The sequence below is a fragment of the Sus scrofa genome, chromosome 2, assembly GCF_054392235.1.
Source record: "Sus scrofa isolate SSC_HxYL_T2T_F1_AM1 chromosome 2, Sscrofa_HxYL_maternal_Yorkshire_Landrace_v2.0, whole genome shotgun sequence".
In the NCBI taxonomy this organism is placed as follows: Eukaryota; Metazoa; Chordata; class Mammalia; order Artiodactyla; family Suidae; genus Sus; species Sus scrofa.
The window spans coordinates 28,576,122-28,592,948 of record NC_139384.1 but is presented as its reverse complement, the minus strand read 5'-3'; the positions used below and the strand labels follow the sequence as shown (position 1 = coordinate 28,592,948).

Below are 16,827 nucleotides of genomic sequence, written 5' to 3'. Positions count from 1 at the left end.
ACAAAAAAACAACACCTGAAAGGGTTAATGGCCTGGCTGGTGGCAAGATTTGGTAAATAGTATCATTCTCAGTCGATCCCTGTTGTTAGAGATGAGGCTTCAAATAAGTAGTTTCTAACGCTCTCCCCCAGCAACACCCTCAGACAAGAAAAAAAATCACAAGGAAGGGGTGGGTGGCCAAAGAGAAGATTTATTGACACTGGGAAGGATGCTTATGGGGCTGACAGGAGGAGAGAGAGCCAAGCCTGGTTTCTGTGGTGCTGATGTTGCCAGGAGGCAGTAGGAGGACACAAAAGCATCCCCCGGCCCCTCCTGGACTGGCCGTGTTCCCTGCTTCTCACTTCTTCCTCAACCTCTCAGGGCCCATGGCTGGGCTCCTCTTTCCTGGGAAACACAGATGGTCAGCACAGAAAATGCAGCCCGGATCTGAGCTTGCTGTACACACGACTGGCTAAATCATTATGCCCCAGGGCAATAAATGCTACTTCTCTCTCTCTTTCTCTCTCTCTCTCTCTCTCTCTCTCACACACACACACACACAGACACACACATACACACACACACATAGGGAATAGACCCTGCCTACCTTCTGTGGACTTTGTATTCCCTGCCTCCCAAACATCATAAAATAACTGCTAGTAATAGAAACATCAGAAATGCTCTATTGCTTTCTTTACCCTAATACATTTCTCAAACTCCCTTCATAACCTAAGAGACAGCACTAGATAAATGTATGGAAATTGTGGATCTACTAACAGTTGGAGTCAAAGAGACAAATACTGTTTTTGGTGCATGGGAGTGCTCACCATCACAATCAACATTTATTCAGACCCACGGCAGATGTGTCCCTCTGTCTGTGACGTATCACTAGGCATGTGATGCTGCTCGGTTCTGATTCCTACTGGGTCCTTATAAAAGATGCACAAAATAGAGTCTCCTGAGATCTTACAGTACGGCTCTACTTATTTTATGAATTGTTAAGAGTTTTCTCATGATTATTTTAAAAGTAATACAAGATTCTAATTTGTCAAAAATCAAACAAGACACACTTTTGGGGTGGGTACCTATGGAACGATGGTCCAGCACAGAACTGCTCTTTCGTAAGCCGCCTGCTCTGTCAGGTGGCAAGGCCAGGTGGGCTAATGGTGGAAACTTTTGTCCCCATATGGACCAATCAGACTTTCTCTCCCTAGAATGTAAAAGCTCAAATGGGAAGTGACTGGAGCCGAGACATGGTACACCTGCACCTTTGGGAGAAGGCCCTCCTGCTTAGCTACATGGGGCTACTGAGTTCTGGTGCTTTCCAATGCCCAATTTTCAGTTCCTCCATTGATGCTGGGAACTACTCCTGCATCCTTCCATCACATCCCATTTTTGCTCTTGACCTAGCCAGTCCATTTCTGTCACTTGCCACCAAAGGCACCTCAACTGAATCAACTACAGTGAGTACAAATTATACAGGAGTTCCTACCGTGGTGGGTTAAGAATCTGACTGCAGCAGCTCAGGTAGCTACAGAGGTATGTTTGATCCCCAGCTTGGCACAGTGAGTTAAAAGATCCCTCAATCCAGAGTTCCCATCGTGGCTCAGTGGCTAACGAATCCAACTAGAAACCATGAGGTTGTAGGTTCGATCCCTGGCCTTGTTCAGGGGGTTAAGGATCCGGCGTTGCCATGAGCTACGGTGTAGGTTGCAGAAGCGGCTCGGATCCCATGTTGCTGTGGCTCTGGTGTAGGTCAGCGGCTACGGCTCTGTTTAGACCCCTAGCCTGGGAACCTCCATATGCCATGGGAGCGGCCCTAGAAAAGACAAAAAGAGAAAAAAAAAAAAATCCCTCAATCCTCAACTGCACAGCTGTGGCTCAAATTCAATCCCTGGTTCAGGAAGTTCCATATGCTGCGAGTGCAGCCATAACATTTTTTTTTTAATTTAATTTTACAATCACACAAAAACAGGAGTACCAAAATGTCACACTCTGCATTACACTATATCTGATCCTTAACTTTTAACTTGAGCCTCCACACACACCCATTAATACTTACATAGTATGCGTTCTCCAAAAGCTCTATGAAAGTTAAAATGTATATGCTAGAAGGTAAAGTGCCTCTCACAACACAGCTCCTCTTAAGCAGTAGTGCTATTAACCATTTAAGAAGTCCTCCGAGCCACGTTTCTCTACAGCTGAGTGTGTGTATTTTCATATTTATTGAGTGCCTACTATCTGCCAGAAACTGTATAGGAACTTTTCACCTACTATGGGTACTTATCCCCCTACTGTCATTTAATTCTCACAGTACTCCTGGGAGGCAAGCATTAATATCCCACTTTATGAAAGAGAAAATCAAGGCAGGAAGACTTCTCTGGAGTCTAACTGCCCTCTCTGAGCCCAAATCGCCATGCAGATCTGTCATCATCCCACGGAATGACCCTCTTGACCTTGGCAATAAGGTCATGTGCCCTGCTTTGGTCTCTCAGTCTCTTTGGTCTCCTGGCTTGGTTTTACCCTGTGTGAGCAAGGGTATCGTGCAGAGGAGCAGGGAAGCAAGAGAAAACTTTTGCTTCTCACCGCTTCCTCTATGTCATCTCAGAGTTGTTTTATGATCATTTTTTTCCTCCAAAAGAGTCACTGTGAAAATAATCCAGGAGTTTCCGTCGTGACTCAGAGGTAACAAAACTGACTAGGATCCACGAGAATGAGGGTTCGATCCCTGGCCTTGCTCAGTGGGTTAAGGATCCGGCGTTGCTGTGAGCTGTGGTGTAGGTTGCAGACGTGGCTCGGATCGCACATTGCTGTGGCTCTGGTGTAGGCTGGCAGCAACAGCTCCGATTAGACCCCTAACCTGGGAACCTTCATATGCCGCGGGTGTGGCCTTAAAAAGACAGAAAAGAAAAGAAAAGAAAAAAGAATCCAATGACCACTGATTACCACTCCCTTTCCTCGCTCTGACTCCCTTTGATTAAACCCTCTGTTAACTAACAGAACCAGGCAAGCAAAGAACATGACTTCAAAATAATCTCTTTTTTCCCCACCTCTTCTAGTTCTTCTTTCCCTCCCCCTGTCATAGTGGCTAACAGGAGAAATAAAAAGCACCATTTAATGGGAGAGGAACTCAAAGACTCCAACTTTGGGGGGCACGGTCTCTGGGTTCCTTTTCCTGCCATAATTCCTGACATTTTAGCGACCACTGTAACATACACATGGACGTGTAACCATGAGGCAAACCGGAAGTAGTAACAGAGTCTGCAGATGTGGACTCTTCATTGAGCAAATGAATGGGAATGAATGCTCGGAAGAGCTCTGATGTGGAAGTCAGGCAAGCTGTGTTCAAGTTCCAGGTCTGCCAGGAACTAGCTGTGGGTCTTGGGCTCAACACACAACCTTTTGAAGCTGAGGTTTCTCCTTTATAAGACAGGAACAGTCACTAACACCTGGCCTACTACCCCGCTCTAGCGGGTTGTTGTGAAAATCCAGCCAGCCTGACCTGGGAAAACTCAGCAATACTGCAAGGAGCTATAGAAATATATCACCGTCATTATTCCACAGTCCTTCACCTGCTATTCCTCAGGTCTATATTGTCCCTAAAATGCAATGATTCTTTAAACTCAAGCAGGCAAAAAATGACTTTTGAGGTTTCTTTCTTTTTTTTTTTTTTTCTTCAAGTGAAATGAAAAGGAACTAGAGATATTCTAGAGTTAATCTCAGTGCATGGTGCAGCACCAACATGCCTGGCCCCGCAGAGGCAATCCCCTGCTTCCGGGTGGCAATCTCAGAGTCAGTTTTCAGAAGGGGTAAAACCAGAGGAGAAATTACAGCAGGCAGCGGGTGTCCTTGCACTGCCAACCTTAACTCAGGCTATTCTGGTCCTGAGACAGAGATTGCCGATGTCGTGCCATCAGGTCAGCCAGCCCAACCCACTTCCACTCCCTCTTATCCCACCTGATAAGATAGCAAGCACGGGGAGCTTTCCGTGCTACAACGTGTCTCCCAGGAGATGAGCTGGGCTCAATCACACAGCAGAGATGAGGAGAGAGGTAAGAACCTGTGTCCAACAGTCCTGGTGTAAGACAACACGCCAGTACCAAGGACAAGACAAGTCCCTGGTAAGAGGCCCCTTTGCTAACTGGCCAGGATGGTTCCCAGCCCCAGGAGGTCCCATGGCATCCTAGTTAACATAACTTCTGCCTTTTGGCTGATCGGACCTGGGAATCCTCTTCTGTTACTTAAGCAGAAGTTTCCCAAGCCCATGAGAAGTCTTACTTCTTACGATGCTCAGGATTTCCCATCAATGAAATGGAGAAAAACACCTCTAGGGGCGTGGAGGAGGTACGGGGAGGTCCTAGGGACACTGTTTGAAAAATCTGCACACACTGCATTGATGCATAAGGTACCCTGGAATCATCCTGGACCAAACTGAGGCACTGGGGCAGGGGCCACGGCAACCACAGCGAGTACCAGCCTCACCGTGCCTCTCATCGTAATGCGTGTGTTCTTGGGCTTCATCAGCTTCCTAGTGCCCTGGTTCATCCTTAAGGGTCCCAGATCGGGAGTTATCATCAGCAGGTTGGTGACCTGTTCAGTTTGCTGTTGTCTCTTGGCTAATGGAAATTCTGGCCCAACTCAATCCTTTCTTTAGACCACAGTTGAAAAATGAAACCATCTGGTACCTTAAGCACCACTGGCCTTGAGGGAGAAGACCTGCTTGTCCATGCTCAGTCACCCAGGTCACAAAGTGAATTTCTCTAGATGCAAAATCACCTCCATACCCAGACTGCCTTCCTTGACTCACCTATTCTTGCCATCAGATGCCTTAAACGTTCACGCCACATCTGAATATCTTATTCTACAATGCAGTATTTGTTTCCTGTGACCATGTTCTTTGGCCACGACCATGGCATGTGAAAGTTCCTAGGCCAGGAATCGGACCCACACCACAGCAGCTACCCAAGCCGCTGCAGTGACACGACACCACCAGCTCCTTAACCCACAGCATCACAAGGGACCTCCTCCTGTCATCTTTTTTACACTTTGATGAATGGTGTGCTATTGAGCCTAAACCGTGCTGCCTCCATAAAATGTTTATGTGCTCTTCTGAGATAGAAGGCGCTGTTCTTCTGAGAAATACGTTACTTCCTCCTTGTACTCTTTTGAGATAGAAAGCGCTGTTCTTCTGAGAAATACGTTACTTTCTCCTTGGAACCTGCAGATCTGAAGATGGCTCCTGCCTGCTCACTTCATGGGAATCAGCAAAGTGCTTCAAAACTGTCACAAGACAATAGCACTCCAGTGGGGCCATCAGGAGAGCAAGTTCAGAGGGAAAATGTCTCGCCAGAATTACACCAAAGTATATTTTCAGGATGAGTTTCTTATTTCTGCCAACTTTTGGACTAAATTATTTTTCTGTGTTCTATGGCAGGGGGAGGAAAGTACCCCGGATTTGTTTAGGGGTGTTCACCAGAATTCTGTTCCCAACTGGATCTCAAGAGAAACCTTGCCATTCTGCAGACCTGGGAAGAAGCTGAGATCCTGCACAGGCCTGAACGGGAGCAGCCCTGAGTTACATGAAGAAAGAGGCAAGTGACGCCTGTTTTTCTACACACAGGGAAGAGGATGAGGGAAAGGACGGTAAGCAGAGCTAAATGGTTGAAGGCCTTGCACAGTGATGTGACTCCACCCCACCCCGAGAGCCCCCCACATCTTCAGTAAAGTCACTAAACTCATATCTTCAGCCCAAGTGGATGCGGATTCTGGGGGCAGTGGATAAGGCATTGAACTTCCTACTCTTGCCATTGTGTGTTGGAGTCAAAGCAACAAGCGGCTTGGGGAATAAAGGCCCAGGGATTCTCAGAAATGGAAGGAAATTTTCTGGCCCCTCCCAGGCCATGGAATAGGAATCTGGGTCAATGTTAACTAGATCTGGAAAGAGAAGAAACAGTTCAACTAACAACACGGTTACACCTTGTCATCATCATTGCCACCGTCATCATCAGATGTTTTGACCGTCTGCCTGTGGGATGCCGAAGACCAGTTTTAGACAGTGAAAGCCGGAGCCCGGGAAGCTAGAAAGCTCTTAACCGGGGCTGCGTTACCAAAGAACTGCTACTTGGTTTTTCACCCACCTCACTGTTGAAATACGAAGCTACCTCTCCATTCACTATTCCCCACCACAGCAAGTGTCCCTAAGTTACCCCTTGTTTTTGCATTTTCCTTCAGCCCCCTTATCAGCCCAACATCGATGACTTCCCGAGCCTGGAAGTCCCCTGGTCTCCCATTTAGGCTGCTCACTATTCTGACGACACCCGTCCACACTGCAGTGAGCCCCCAGTTATAAATTACTTACCTGCTGGCCATCATTTTAATGTAAATGGATTTTAAAAAGCAGCAAAGGAATATATTTTCATTTGGAGTTAAAGCGTCATTTTTTATTTGAGTTTGAATCTAGCCTAGAAGAGATGGCAGAAGAATGGCTCCAAGGCTAATATAGCTAATGATTATGATGTAGATCCCAGGAGCCACCGATATTTCACTCGAAGCCACCTCTCGTCCAGCTTTGCTGCCTGCAGTACTTTTTTTTTTTTTTTTTCACAGTCACTTCCATTAACACCCACTGCCTATGATGGAACCATTATGATAATATCTCTGCTCTCGGCAGCCTCGATTGGTCTTGACACATTATCACCGTAAGAGCTCAGCCACGTGGCATTAAGCCCTATTTATAATAACCCTTGGCAGGAGCCACCAAAATAAAACCTGGTACTTATGGGCCACCTTTCATCTCAGGAAATCAGAAAGCTTTACAAGCTTAATTAAGCTTCAGCATCTATCTGACTGATGAGATGCGCAGGGCCTGGGGAAGCTGAGGAAGTGTAGCATCGCTAATTGTGCAGCAGATAAGGCTCTGGGCTGCCACGAACAAAGAAATCAACAAAGCCAGCCAGAGCCGCCTCCTTCAGCAGCAAATGTTTGTTGAGTGAATTTCTCTAGAGCGAGCTGCAAAATGATAGGTGAGGGATGAAGGGGCTATGGAGAGTCTCCCATCTGGCCCCTTTCAATCTAGAGAGAAGGTCTGAGATTTGTTTCTTTCCTCAAAGGAGGATTACGTGAATCCAATACACTCAAGTGCTTTTATGGATGAGGAAATCACGCTCCTGAAAGATGCGGGAATGAGCTCACATGCCGTTCCCTTTGTTCGCCCCAATGTCCTTCCTTCGCAAACCCAGACCTGCAAACCCCCAGTTGTGCTGCAAGATCTAGCTTCACATCTGCCTCCTTGGTGAAGCCTTCCTGACCTTCCCTAGAATGAGTTGCTCCCTCCTCTGGGCTCTCGCATGGTTTCTATTTCCATACTAGTCAGAGCAAGCAATCTTATTTATTGAGCACTTACTAGGTGCTTAATGTGCCTTTCATCCACATGATAATATTATGAGGCAAGAGCAGCTATCATTTCCATTTGTCCAATGAGTTAACAGGCCCAGAAATGTTGAGTGACTTTCCCAAGACGGTACAATTAGTAAGTGCAAGCCTCGGCCTGGCTGCTGAGGACATGTACCAAAAGATGACAGCACACTGCCTCCCCAGCAGTACAGCTGTGATGAATGAGTTCTGTGCATATGGTGGCCTCCTCTCTGGTTTGCAAGCTCTGGTGTGAGAGATATATCATTTAGGAATCTTTTGGCTGCAAACAACAAAAACCCCCAACTCAGAGTGGGTTAAACTACCAGGGAACTCCAGAACCAGGGCGGCTCCAGAGTTGGTTAATTCAGGAGCTTGGTAGCATCACCAAGGGCCCAGGTTCCTTCCCTCTTTCCACTCTGCCACCCTCAGTGTGTCCACCCTAGGCTCTCCTGCAGTTATGTGATGACAGCCCCCATTCCCGGGCCTCAAATCTAGACCTTAACCATGCAACAAAGTGCCACATCTTTTCTGTGTCTTTTTGTAACAGCACAGATATCTTTTCCAGAAACCTCCCTGGCCAGAATGGTGTCATATGCTGAAGCCTAAATGCAACACTGGCAAGGGGATTAGAGGCACTGGGACTGGCTTGGCCCAACCAAGATTCAGCTTCCCCTCCAGAACCAGACACAGGGAGTTGGACAGGGACCTGCCAAGAAGGATGGGAAGGAAAAGGATAAAGAAAAGACAACTAAAGCTTCCTGATGCAGGTGTTAAGGATGAGAGAAAATCTGACGCCATCACTTTTCGCCCAGTTCTTTGGCCTCTGGCACGTGAATAATAAATGTCAGTTGAACTAAATTATAGTAGAGAAAGAAATTCATATCCCCAAATGCTCAGGCCGGAATTTTTACCATAATACCTTGTAACTAGGGTATGATGATATATGACTGAAATATGTGTTTAAACATACTAAATTAATTCGCCAATGCTCCAACCTTTAAGATTCTAGTCTCTAATGCCATTGGCAATAGGAACATTTTCCAGAAGCTGGTCAAAAAGAGCTACCTGGAATAAAGAGAATCATATACCTGTAAGTCTCACCATAAATTAAGGGTCTGTGTCAACCTTGACTTTCTTCCCAGAAACACAGTGTGTTCTTAAAACTGGGACTCATTCAGGCAGACGGGGTGACTGCAAAGACTATTACGTTTCTCCTTCTAGTTACCCGAAAGGATTTATCTGGAGCCAGGTGTATATATTACCTGCCACTGACAGCCAGGTATGTAAAGATGAGATCAGCTAAGTAATTCTTGGGAGATCCAGATCATGGTCAAATAGAAAGATACCAACCAAGAAAAGGAGAATGATCCTTAAGTAGAAAAGGAATGAACCCTAGGGGGAGACAGAGTAGAGAGGAAGGAAACACAAAGAATGAAACTGTGGCCCAGAGATGTTAGAAAGCTACCCGAAGTCACACAGCCAGCAAGAGCTAAAACAGCAGTCATATCCAGTTTCAAGGAATATTGTACTCCTCTCTATGACATGGTCTTTCCCTCTCTTCTGTTTTGTAGAAGCATCTAGAAGGGTGCATGGGGGGGGGGCCTCTATCTTTGGGAGGGGCTTGGAACTCAAAAGACCCAGAAAAAGGCAGAATTGAATGAGGCAGAGTGGGTGACAGGAAGCCAGCTGCTTGAGGCTGGCTGGAGGCTCTAGGATTTCAACAGAAGTCACACTGGTATCCTTGGTAGACTCCATAGGGAAGGAAAAGAGCAAGATATGCAGGGCAGATGTCCATCTGTGATATAAAGAGGGTACATTGGGCAGGCTCGCCACCTGTATTCACTCTCAAGACCCAAGGGAGGCCTGGTGGAGGACAGCAACGGGCAAAGGAGGAGACCCCATCTGGACAACAAAGCAGAGAAACCGGATGGACAGGGACTAATAAAAACTAGGAGTTTGGGATTAACAGATACACACTACTATATATAAAATAGATAAGCAACAAAGACCTTCTGCATAGCACAGGGAAGTATATTCAATATCTTATAATAAGCCATAGTGGAAAAGAATCTAAAAAAGAATTTATGGAGTTCCTGTCGTGGCGCAGTGGTTAATGAATCCGACTAGGAACCATGAGGTTGCAGGTTCGATCCCTGCCCTTGCTCAGTGGGTTAATGATCCGGCATTGCTGTGAGCTTTGGTGTAGGCCTCAGACATGGCTCGGATCCTGCATTGCTATGTCTCAGGCGTAGGCCGGCAGCTACAGCTCCAATTAGACCCCTAGCCTGGGAACCTCCATATGCCGCTGGAGCGGCCCCAGAAAAGGCAAAAAGACCAAAAAAAAAAGAATTTATATATATGAATCACCTTGTGGTACACCTGAAACTAACACAACATTGTAAATCAACTCTACTTCAATTTAAAACAGTGATAAAAATAGTGAATCCTTAGTCTTTTAAGAAATTTAAATACAGAGATGAATTTTTTTATTAACATATAGTTGATTTACAATGTTATACCATTTTCTGTTATATACAGCAAAGTTATTTCATCATACCTAAATAAATATTCTTTTTTATATCATTTTCCCTCATGTTCTATTCCACGAGATTCGATATAGTTCCTTATGCTGTACAGCAGGATCTCAAGGACCTCACTGCTTATCCATTTTAAATGTAATAGCACTATTAACCCCAACCTCCCAGTCCATCCCACTCCCCACCCCTTGGCAAACACAAGTCTGTCCTCTAGGTCTGTAAGTGAATACAGGGACAAATTTAATCATCATAATAAGTTATGAGGTTTGCCACTACTCATTAATTACCATTCATTATCAGATATTATATTATGATAATTAGTATCAGTAATACCAGTGTCACTATTATTACTGTGTTTTACACATAAGAAAAAAAAAAGGAGGCACAGAGAAGTCAAGTAACTTCCTCAAAGTCACACACTTGGTAAATTTTAAATCCAGACAGTCTGGCTCTGAACCATTTCCTTAGGTAGCAACCCCAGAGAACAATTCAAAGCAAAATTTAAGCCGAGCTGAGTCTACTTCAATTTCATTCAATAATTTTTCTACCTGACATTTTCCTAGTAGTTGACAATTTGCAAAGGGTTCGACCTTCCTAATTCTGGAATCTTAGCCCTGCCCTTGACGTGCTGTAGGACTTCAGGCCACTTACTGGCTAAGCTTTGGTTTCCCATCTGGAAGGTGGGGACAAGACTTCTTGCCTGGAGGGTGAAAGAGAACCTGTGCGCAGGGCTCAGCCCCTTTGCAGCTAATATTGTTGTGATTATGACTGACATCTCACATGAACTTCACAGCAACCCTTGAGGTAGGGAAGATTTATGTTCCTCCTTTTTCAGACATGAAACTGAAACTCAAAGAAGGGAAATAACTAGCCCAAAAGGAAATAGCCAGTGAGTGAAAATGCCAGACTTAGAAATTTCCAACTCCCGGCCAGCTGCCCTGGGCCTACCCCTCAACGCCACCTCCTCTCTGTTCCGCAGGAGGCACTGTTCTAGAAACCAGATCATTCCTCAAACAGGACTGTGGAAGAAGGTGAAGCAACTGGAAGATGAGGCACAGGGAGGAGCCCTGGGGACAGTTAAGAGAGTTCTCCAGGCGAAATTAGGTTCCTAGGTAGGGACGAAAGAACAGCCCAAGCAACTGCCAGAGGGCAGGACTGAGGTCACTCACTGTGATGAACTGCGCACCCCAAAGAGCCCTAGGGGCTCACAAGGTGGGGGTGGGGCAGGAGGCTGTCCTCAGGCCCAGAATGAAAGAGAATGGGAGATGGGAGTGTCCTCATCTTTCAGGGAAACAGGAGGATTTTCCAACACTGTCTAAAATAATCATTTAAACAATGCATTTAAATCCCATTCGCCTTTCCGTTCGTTTTTGGTTTTGTTTCATTCCTATGGTTTTCTGCAGCTCTCCATTTCAATGCCCTCGTTAAGCCTCTATCAGTGCATCTCATAGAGGCTCTTGTTCTGGGGTACATTCCATCCAGTGGCTACAGGCCAAGGGCTAGGCTAGAGTCAGTCTGTCTTCTGAAGTGGAAGAGCTTAGCTGACTGCTTTAAGGCTGCAGTTTTCTTCGTGGATACCGGTAAGTCAATTGGAAGCTTCTAGGATCTGGAGTATCTGGGTTGAAGTCACCCCTCCCAGACTGAAAATCATGTGCTTCTTTCTCTTGCATTATGTGGATTCTTCACCAGTATTGTTTTTCACTTTTGTAAATGAAAGTTTTTATTTGGTATCTTTTAGTAGTAAAAGCAGGTTTTTTTAAAATGACTTGATGCATACTACTTGCATCTACTAGAGCTTTATTTCATTAACATTCCAATGCTTTAGTCATCAAATTGGTACTGAACACCCACTTAGTGCCAGGCAGCCCTAAACAACATCAGCCAGGCAGACTCCTCATAGAGTTTACAGTGAACTAACCCTTCTAGTTATTTATAGCTTCTGTTCACAGCTAAAAAGACAGACATGGACTACACCAGATTTCCCTACAGCCCTAGGACATGGTGTGGGCCATGGTGGCCAGATAATATTCTCAGACTTTAACTTAATTAACCGACCTGTTGAAAGCGTATACTTCTCTCTAGTTAGATGATATTCTACTTATGCCCACAAGGTGGGGATCTTGCTTATAGTTTATCCAAGCTGAAAGCAACGCATTCAAAAAAAAAAAAAAAAAATTCTCAAAAGTAAAACCAAAAGATAAAAAATTAAACTCAATTTACTGAGCACTTTTTTAGTGCAATATACTATGTTAGGTGATAAAGACACATAGAAAGTTGTTACGACATAGTCCTTCCCCATTAGGGAAAGATGAGGGTTAGGAGTTTGCACAGAGCATGAAGAGAGTACCTTTAATGAATTAAGATTTTGATATATCCATATGGGGGCCATAGTAATATCATCAGGTAATATGTATAAAATGGCATGGTACTGCCACCGTGGGGTGCAGAAGAGATTCAGCAAAGACCCAACACTTCAGTCACTATGGAAACACTTGACACTACACTGGATCAGCACTGGAAGGCCCCAGGTGTGGTCCTTGGACCCTCTTAGTCACAAACTTTAGAGTATCTGCCCTCTAACTCTAGAATATTCATTCTTTGGAGCATAAATATAATCAAGGCCAGGTCATGAGCTGTTGCAGTGAAAACCCCCATTTGTATCTGATGGGGGATAAAAAGAAAGAAAAGAAACACATGAAAGGAAACAGATTTCAAACTCCTGCTTTCAGAGGTGGATTCCACCCCCATCCCCCCCAAACTTGTGTCTTACCTGAGAATCTTGATTTGGATCTGGGACACAGGCTCATTCAGGGAAGTGAGAGGGAGAGCCGATTCTTATCCAAGAGCTCTCTAGGAGGACTGAATGCAAAAGTGGCTGGAAGACAATATGGTTTGTTTTGTTTTGTTTTTTTATTCTTTACTTTTTTGCTCCTCCACCCCCTCCTCCAACCACTTCTTCCCTTAAACCATTAAACTATGAAGTCAAATGCAATATGGTGGATTTTTTTTTTCATTTGTTGAATTGAAAATCCTATTTGAGGAATATAGTGACTAGCTAAATGACAATGGTCTTTTAAAAAAGGAGAATGCTAACAACTTGATAAAGATAGTGAACTTTCTCCCTAGAGGGAAAATCAAGTGGCATGCTGCCCAGAGACCTCAGTTTGAATTTTAGTTTCTCCACTTGCTACCTCTGGGATCTTGAGTTCGCCTATCCCTTCTCTGCCTCAGTTTCCTCCTGGGCAAAAGAGGACCATTTCATTGGAGAAATGGTCTCCGAAGCCCCTTCTCCTGCATCAGATCTGATCCTCGGTAACAAAGCTCTCTGGGGCAACCGGTACATCTCCCTAGAATGTGAGCTTCGTAAGCACGGGGACCGCATCTCCGCATTTTACTGCTCTCTGACCAGAACTGAGGACAGATACTTTGTTGAACACCTGCCTAGGTGTTTGGGCACAGCAAAGTTTAATTCCCAGTGAGTCCCTCGGGAAAGGCGGAGCTACCAACCTCAAAGCGCACAGCCCTCAGGGACCAGTGTGGTGAGCGCGCTCAGGAAAGGGGGTGTCGGTTCAAAGTTGTTTGCTACAGATGGTTCTCCTAACCGGGCTGGAGTCATATCCTCTGTGGCTCGGAGAGATTCCCAGGGATTTACATAAGGCAGGGTGAATCACCGTCTGCAACGGAGAAGGCAAAGGGACCCGCCCCAATCCACGCCGGGCGGCGCGGAGAGAGCGGTGGGGGTTAGTCTGAACTTTGCTGGAGGACGGGAGCTTCCCTAGTGCAGGGACTCCGCGACCACTCTAACCCCCGCGAGAGCCAGAGGCGCGTAGCTCCCACCCCGCGTGACTTCAGCTCGGTGCTGCCGGCTCCGACGCCCCCACGCGGGCGCCGCCAACCCGGCTTCCTGCTCCTGGCCCCTAAGTCCCTGAGTGAGTGTGGGACCGCTTCTCCCGCTTGGAAAGAGCCATCGCCGCTTTAAGGGGAAGAGAAGAGGAAGGGGCGGGGGAGTGAAGGGGGGCGGGGAGCGGCGGAGGAGGAGGGGGAGGGGGATCCCCCCTCGCTCCCACGTGGTCCGGGCGCCTGTGAATCGCGCCCGCCGGAGGGTCTCACAGCGAAATACAAAAGCAGCTGGGAAGCGGCAGCGAGGCTAGTTCTCAGCGCCGGGCAGAGCGCCGGCTAGTCTCGCAGCGCCCCGCTGCAGCGATGGAGCTGAGGCGCCCGGAGCCCCGGAGCCAACGAGCTGCCGGGCCCGCCTCGCCGCCGAGACCCGGGCGCCGGGGCTTGGCTTGAAGCGGCGGCGGCACCGGCCCGGCCGGGGAAGCATGGGCTGGAGGATGCGGGGCGCCGCCGCCACCGCGGGGCTCTGGCTACTGGCGCTGGGCTCGCTGCTAGCGCTGTGGGGCGGGCTCCTGCCGCCGCGGACCGAGCTGCCCGCCTCTCAGACGCCCAAAGACCGACTCCCTCGGCGCCCGGCCCGGAGCGGAGGCCGGGAGCCAGCGCCTCGCTTCCCTCTGCCCCCGCCCCTGGCGCGGGACGCCCGCGGCGGCTCCCTGAAAACTTTCCGGGTTCTGCTCACCTTGGCGGCGAGCTCTGACGGCCCGCCCGGGCAGCCCCCGGGTGAGCGCAGGCGGCACGTGCCAACCGGACGGTCCTGGCCGGAGGAACGCGCCGCGGTGCACGGGGGCGTCTTCTGGAGCCGCGGCCTGGAGGAGCAGGTGCCCCCGGGCTTCTCCGAGGCCCAGGCGGCGGCGTGGCTGGAGGCGGCGCGCAGCGCCCGGGTGGTGGCCCTGGAGCGCGGGGGTTGCGGGCGCAGCTCCAACCGGCTGGCTCGCTTCGCCGACGGCACCCGCGCCTGCGTGCGCTACGGCATCAACCCGGAGCAGATACAGGGCGAGGCCCTGTCTTACTACCTGGCACGCCTGCTGGGCCTCCAGCGCCACGTGCCGCCGCTGGCACTGGCTCGGGTGGAAGCTCGGGGCGCGCAGTGGGCTCAGGTGCAGGAAGAGCTTCGTGCCGCTCACTGGACCGAGGGCAGCGTAGTAAGCCTGACTCGGTGGCTGCCCAACCTCACTGACGTGGTGGTGCCCGCACCCTGGCGCTCTGAAGACGGCCATCTGCGGCCCCTGCGCGCCGTGGGGGCCGAGCTGGCCAACCGCAGCCAGGCGGAGCTGGTGGACCTGGTGCAATGGACCGACTTGATCCTCTTCGACTACCTGACAGCCAACTTCGACCGGCTAGTCAGCAACCTCTTCAGCCTGCAGTGGGACCCGAGGGTCATGCAACGCGCCACGAGCAACCTGCACCGCGGCCCCGGCGGGGCGCTGGTTTTTCTGGACAATGAGGCGGGCTTGGTGCACGGTTACCGGGTGGCTGGCATGTGGGACAAGTACAACGAGCCGCTGCTGCAGTCAGTATGCGTGTTTCGCGAGCGGACAGCGAGGCGCGTCCTGGAACTGCACCGTGGCCGGGACGCGGCCGCCCGGCTACTGCGCCTCTACCAGCACCACGAGCCTCACTTCCCCGAGCTGGCAGCGCTCGCCGACCCCCACGCTCAGCTGCTGCAGCGCCGCCTCGACTTCCTCGCAAAGCACATTTTGCACTGTAAGGCTAAGTACGGTCGCCGACCGGGGACTTAACATCCCCCGGAGGAAGGAAGAGAGAGAGAGACACCCCTGGCTGGGGAATAGATGACGGGGGAAAGGTATCGTCTCTGCCACCGCCTGGCACCAGCCGGCCAACGCCCAGCCGCAGACCCGAGCGCGAAGGCGGCTGAAAACTTCAGCTTCACCTACCTGCCCCTTTCTCTCAGTCCCAAGCTGTTTCCTTTCAGAGTTCTGGGAGGACGAGCTCGCAAAGGCGAGAAATGTAACATTCCCTCCACCCAGCCTATAAAAGGATTCTTCCCTGTGCCAGCACGGAGTTTGCATCCAAAGAAACTGGCTGCTGCCGGGAGTTTGGCCCCCGGGTGGCCGTCCCTGTGGGAGATACATCCTTTTCCTTGGCCCCCTCATTCCCTTTCCGGAAAAAAAGGAAAACTTCTATTTGAGCCATTGAGCTAATTCTGGAATTTCCTACCAAGCGCAGCGCTGGTGGCCCCCCGGAGCAGGGCTATTACATGGGCTGGTGGAGCCCCCTTCCTGTGTTCTCCCTTTGTTCCGGCTCCGCGATGGTGAGATCACTGTTAAGAGCTGGGAAACCGCTCCCGATAGGACAAAGGGAGCAGGACCTACAGAATGGGGGGAGTCCTGCAGACGATGACAATTTGTACCTTGCAGCTCGTCATTTTGGCCTGAAGGCTACAAAGGCGGCACCGACTGAATGCACTGAGTCAAATAATTAATTTCTTCTTCCTCCCCCTACCCAACCGTCCAAAATTTTGACAATGATGATGTTCACCAGAAAAAAAAATGAGTTTCATGCACTTTACTTTGTTTTTATTTTAATTTTTTATTAAGAAAAACTTTTTTATTTGACAGAATTTGCCTTCTATGTATATATGTGCATAAAGTGTGGTGTAAATATACTAAACAAACTTATATTTCAATAAAAGGCAGTTTAAAATTTAGAATTTAATTCCTGTGGTTTTAACTGTTTGAGGTATCTGATGCCCTACCTGGTTTTAGAATAAGCTCTTGAGTCTCTCCCTTGTGGATGTGCTTTGAAAACAAAGGATGCATGTATATCCCAGTTGTGACCAGAGAACTTGGAGAATTGAACAAAGACAAGAGCCGATTCCCTGCCCTTACTCACTCAAATGAACCTTAGTGCTGGAAATTTCAGAGTTAAATGTGGAATGTGGGAGATGATGAAGAGAGACATGGAAGGAAAGTATTCTATTTCCTGGCAAATAGAACTTTGATAAAAAAGGATTTCACTGTAATATAGTCCTATATTAATC

At 48.4% G+C, this 16,827-nt stretch overlaps 2 protein-coding genes and 1 pseudogene across 19 annotated transcripts in view; 2 read left to right on the top strand and 1 right to left on the bottom strand.

Moving 5' to 3' along the window:
- The window catches only part of PAMR1 (peptidase domain containing associated with muscle regeneration 1), a 170,479-nt gene extending 154,394 nt beyond the window's left edge, over window positions 1-16,085 (bottom strand). For 6 of the 18 annotated variants that reach the window (XM_085009513.1, XM_085009512.1, XM_005660990.4 and 3 more), the window contains exons 1-3: window positions 14,506-16,085; window positions 13,437-13,603; window positions 12,700-12,804 (exon numbers count right to left, since the gene is read on the bottom strand). Coding sequence is in view for 2 of the 18 variants with exons in the window: in XM_085009510.1 (XP_084865636.1) it covers window positions 12,700-12,736 (37 nt within the window). In the remaining 16 variants the exon portion in view is untranslated. Of the gene's footprint in view, window positions 1-12,699; window positions 12,805-13,436; window positions 13,604-14,505 lie in introns of those variants that run through there. The other 12 variants (XM_085009518.1, XM_085009519.1, XM_085009523.1 and 9 more) reach the window with 7 other exon arrangements.
- LOC146405292 (V-type proton ATPase subunit e 1 pseudogene) lies at window positions 3,722-4,685 on the top strand (annotated as a pseudogene).
- On the top strand, window positions 14,038-16,494 carry FJX1 (four-jointed box kinase 1). Its single transcript, XM_003353898.5, has one exon. The coding sequence runs from the start codon at window positions 14,252-14,254 to the stop codon at window positions 15,563-15,565; it is 1,314 nt and encodes a 437-aa protein (XP_003353946.1). The 5' UTR covers window positions 14,038-14,251; the 3' UTR covers window positions 15,566-16,494.
- The last annotated feature ends 333 nt before the right edge of the window (window positions 16,495-16,827 follow it).

What these genes read in the sequence shown, in the direction of transcription:
- FJX1 (XM_003353898.5), top strand. Translation starts at nt 14,252, where the DNA reads ATGGGCTGGAGGATGCGGGGCGCCGCCGCCACCGCGGGGCTCTGGCTA.